Genomic DNA, 4,270 nt, shown 5'->3' with positions numbered 1-4,270 from the left:
GAAGAAAGGGGAAGGTCCTAAAGAAATCCACCCTCAGGTCTGAGTCTGGGGTAAGCAGGCATCAGGTGGGCAGTTGCTGCAACAAACACTGTTGTGGCAGTGAAGAAATGCAACCTGGCCAATTCTTGCAATAGCTGGTATCTTCTTTAAAGTCCTGGCCCTTAGAATTATGTGATTACATGAGAATCTCATTGGCTTTCATTAAAACCTGTTTCTAACTGCCCCGTTCAGGGGCAGAAATCTAAAACGTGACCTGTGAGCACTCTACAGGCTCAAGCTCCAGGGAAAATGACATTCTCCTCCCTCCCCCCCAAGCGTTTGATGCTCCTGATCTTTAAAGCCTGCCCCATGTGGGGGGGAGGGAGCGTGACTCATGCTTTCTGAACGCCAGAGTTTGGCAACGCTGCTAGCTGCACCAGCAGGCACCCCCTGTGCTGAGATAAGCCCGTGGGGGATGCGGGATAGCTAGAGGCAGGCACAGGGCAGAGACCCCAGTTTCCCCCAGGAACTGGTGTTGATGGAACGACAGGAACCTCGCACTCACCACACCCGAGAGCCCAGAGGGGTGTGGGTAACGTCACTTTAAATATGGGCGGAGTTTCCATTGAGGACTGGAGTAAACGGGTTGCCCGCTCCTGTCAGTCAATCAACACTGCCAGCCCCTCCCCGTCGTTGGCATATGATTGGTTCCGGCGCCTCAGCTAAGGCCCGTCTCCACTCTGCGGTGATTGGCTAGTAGTGGGATCCGGGTTCCCGGATGCGGGCACGTTCGGCGGTTATAAAGCGCTCGCGGAAGGCGGGAGCGGGCGCAGTTTGAATCGCGGCGGGTGCGGCAGAGGTGGTGTAGTTGGGTACGCTCGGTGTGTGTGGGAGGCTCGCTTTCTTCTACCCCCGCGTGGCGTTGCAGCAAAGCTCATAATGGTAAGGGAGCCGCGGGAACGGCCTCGGTAGGGCGTGCGGCTGCGTCGCCTTACTGCGGCAATGGTAGAAGCTGAGGTGAACGAGCCGCAGCTGTTGGCGGGGGGGGAGAGTAGAAGCACGCGAGGGAAAGAGGTTAACGAGTGAGTGATTGCGGTTGTACGAATGGGAGGCGCTAGCTAGTGCTAAACCTGTCGGGGGGGGGGGAGAGAGGGTGGTGCACGCGCACTAGTGCCGCCGGGGGGGGGAGAGTGATTGTGGCGCATGCGCTCAGTTAGTGCCACCAAGCGTGTAGGAATAAGAGGCGCGCGCATCAGTGCTGGCTAGAGGTTGGAGGCGCATGCGCGGGATGAGCGTGTCTTGAGGTTGGAGGCGCATGCGCGCGGCGGGCGCATGGCGCGTCTACTGCTCGCGTCTAGGGCGCCGACTGCCTTCGCCACTTAAGTTCCGTACGGGGCAGGATAGACACGCCACGCTTGTGGCAGGTGCTGCTGCTCACAGTCTCTTTTTGCATTAGGCTGGCGGTAAAGCTGGGAAAGACTCCGGAAAGACCAAGACGAAGGCAGTGTCCCGCTCACAGAGAGCCGGTCTGCAGGTGAGGACTGGGCGAACTGTCTGCTTACAACCCACCCGCCCCGAACTGGGAGGGGGTTTGCCTGAGGGCCCTCCCAAGTTACAGGGGAACATTCCTTTTATTGCAGATCTTGTAATATTTGATGGCTCATTTTAAAAGCCCTGGCTTCTCATGTGATTACATGATCTCATTTTCTTAACTTCAGCTCATTTCCTCCTCTTGAGACAAGAATGCCAAGTTTGGTTTGTTTGGTTTTTTTAATGCTTTCTGGGCAGAATTTCTAGTGTCCTTGTTACAATTATGTAAACTAATGTCTCTGTTTTGTGAGAGGTTGACTCTTTACCCTCAGATGGCTGGGTTTGGCTGAGACAGGCCCCCAGCAAGTTTTGCTGGAGGGAGGGGCTGAAACTATGCTATTAATAGTAGTAGTAGTAGCAGCAGCAGCCACTGACCTCATTATACCTGGGTGATAAGATCAGTATATTGTCCTATTGGAAATCCTGCTAGAAGCACACTCAAACTGCTACCGTAAATGCAGACATACTTGTACCATAGAGCCAACATCAGCTTGGTCTGTTCTTTTTTGCTACCTTGGTGCTATACACAAGCAAGAGGTGTAAAGATGGCAGCTTTACAGGCACTCTTACCCCAGTGATGTCTGCAACATAGTCTTATCCAGTCTGATCTCTTGCAGTTCCCTGTTGGCCGCATCCACCGACACTTGAAATCTAGGACTACCAGCCATGGACGTGTGGGAGCCACAGCTGCTGTATACAGTGCTGCCATCCTGGAGTACCTGACAGCTGAGGTGAAGTTGATGATATGTGGAAGACAGCTGACACTGCTGGAGCTGCATAATGACCAGGGCTGCTTGTATTCTGCAATTCCGTGATCATGGAATTTGCTGTAGAGTTGTGCTCTAGAACCTCTGCTTCAATTTTTTTTTTTTTTTGTTCTACAAACTCACTTTAGTTAGTAAAAAATGTAAACTGATGTCCCTAAGGGCCTGGTCTCCACTAAAAAGTTAGGTTGAGATGGCTACATTGCTCAAGGGTGTGATGAATCCACACCCCTGAGCAGTGTAGCTAAGCCAATCTTGTCTGTTGTGTACATAATGCTAGGTCAATGAAAGAGGTCTCCTGTTGATCTAGCTGCTGCTGCTTCTCAGGGAGGTGGATTACCTATGCTGATAGGAGAACCCCTCCTGTCAGTGTAGGTAATGTCTACACTTGAAATGCTGCAATGACAGCACTGTAGCTGTGCTGCTGTAGCATTTAAAATGTAGTCAAGGCCTCATCAGCAGACCTGAAACTGGCTTTAAGATGTGAGCTACCCCAGTTATGTCATATGGAGGGGCATGGACTCCCTGACTGCAGTTGTGGGACTTGGCATTTTTTCCCAAGATGCCACAGAACTCTGCATTTTTGTTGTAGAATGAGTATCTTCAACTATAAGCTCTCTTGTGGAAGGGATGAGAATGAAGAGTATCTTGTAATGTAGTCAGTTACAGAACTTAATGGTGCATGCTGCAGAACTTAGTTACACAAAGCCCTGATAACACTCTATGTAGCCTAGCCTACAGTGCCTGCCAGATATTGTTTCGGAAATGTCATTTAACTCATGCAATCTATGCTTGATGGGTAGGGACTGAAAGTGCTTTTGTTTGCAGGTTCTTGAGCTGGCAGGAAATGCATCCAAAGACTTAAAAGTGAAGCGTATCACTCCCCGTCACTTGCAGCTTGCAATAAGAGGAGATGAAGAATTGGACTCTCTCATTAAGGCAACAATTGCTGGTGGTGGTATGTAACTCCAACTCATTACTATTCAAACTAAACTTAAAGTCAAATAGGTTTCTCACCACTGATTGTGTATTATGATGTTTGTAAAGCAAATACAATACTGTCTGTTTCAAATGATATGAGGAAAATCTACTTCAACCTTGCCTTAATCCTTGTTTTTTTAATCTTAGGTGTAATACCACATATCCACAAATCTCTTATTGGAAAGAAAGGACAACAGAAAACTGTCTAAAGGATACCAGTATTCCTTGTTATCTCAGGACTCTTACTACTTAACAGTTGTCCAGTGTTGGTGATTCCAGTGGACTGTATCTGTGAAACACAATTTTGCCTTTTATAACTTTGCGAAGCTAAAGCTCACTGAGCATTCTAACAAACCAAATTTCTGCATTGACGTCTTAACCATATTTAAGTGTTACCATAGCTTCAAAGAAGCTGTTGTATCTGTAGGGGTTTTTGATTGCGGTGACTGTTTTAGATCTGTTTGATTTTAATGTGAAGCAGAAATAAAAAGAAATGTTTGGTTTTGTACAGACACTTCATCCACTAGAGTGGAAGTATTCAATAAATGTTATATCAATACTAGTCTCTGTATGCATTAGCTATTGCTAAACTTTGATAGCAACTCTTAAGACGCATCAGATACAGTTCTTGACCAAGGAAATGTTATCCTGCTGCTATAAATGGTAAAATGCCTTAGTTTGCCAACAGAGCTTCCTTGAATCAAATTATCATTATAATAAGAGTTGAAGCAGACTTAGTGACCCCTTACAATCTGTAACAGTAATCAAGCAATATGGATTGTAAGCTTAAAGCTGTCTATAGGACATATCAGTATGGGACATCGAGCTTGATTGCACGGGGGGAGGGGAGGGAAGTCATCTGTATTAGAGGGAGCTCCCTCTGCTTACTGTCTTTAGTATAGTCCTGTATAAATACAGCTTTTTTTTTTTTTTAACTACCCTAGACTGCCACAGTT

General features: G+C 47.5%; 1 protein-coding gene across 1 annotated transcript; it reads left to right on the top strand.

Annotated features, from left to right (window-relative positions):
* Nucleotides 1–744: 744 nt before the first annotated feature.
* Nucleotides 745–3,876, top strand: LOC128838013 (histone H2A.Z). Its single transcript, XM_054029744.1, has 5 exons — nt 745–921; nt 1,436–1,513; nt 2,187–2,300; nt 3,162–3,291; nt 3,462–3,876. Exons 1-5 carry the CDS (start codon nt 919–921, stop codon nt 3,521–3,523), a joined length of 387 nt encoding a protein of 128 aa, XP_053885719.1. The 5' UTR covers nt 745–918; the 3' UTR covers nt 3,524–3,876.
* Nucleotides 3,877–4,270: the final 394 nt, after the last annotated feature.

Source organism: Malaclemys terrapin, chromosome 5 (genome assembly GCF_027887155.1).
Source record: "Malaclemys terrapin pileata isolate rMalTer1 chromosome 5, rMalTer1.hap1, whole genome shotgun sequence".
NCBI classification, from domain to species: domain Eukaryota; kingdom Metazoa; phylum Chordata; order Testudines; family Emydidae; genus Malaclemys; species Malaclemys terrapin.
This window is presented reverse-complemented; position numbering and strand designations above follow the sequence as displayed.

What these genes read in the sequence shown, in the direction of transcription:
- LOC128838013 (XM_054029744.1), top strand. An exon ending in CACAGAGAGCCGGTCTGCAG is followed by an intron (nt 1,514 to 2,186) that starts GTGAGGACTGGG and finishes GATCTCTTGCAG; the next exon opens with TTCCCTGTTGGCCGCATCCA. An exon ending in TGGAGTACCTGACAGCTGAG is followed by an intron (nt 2,301 to 3,161) that starts GTGAAGTTGATG and finishes TTTTGTTTGCAG; the next exon opens with GTTCTTGAGCTGGCAGGAAA.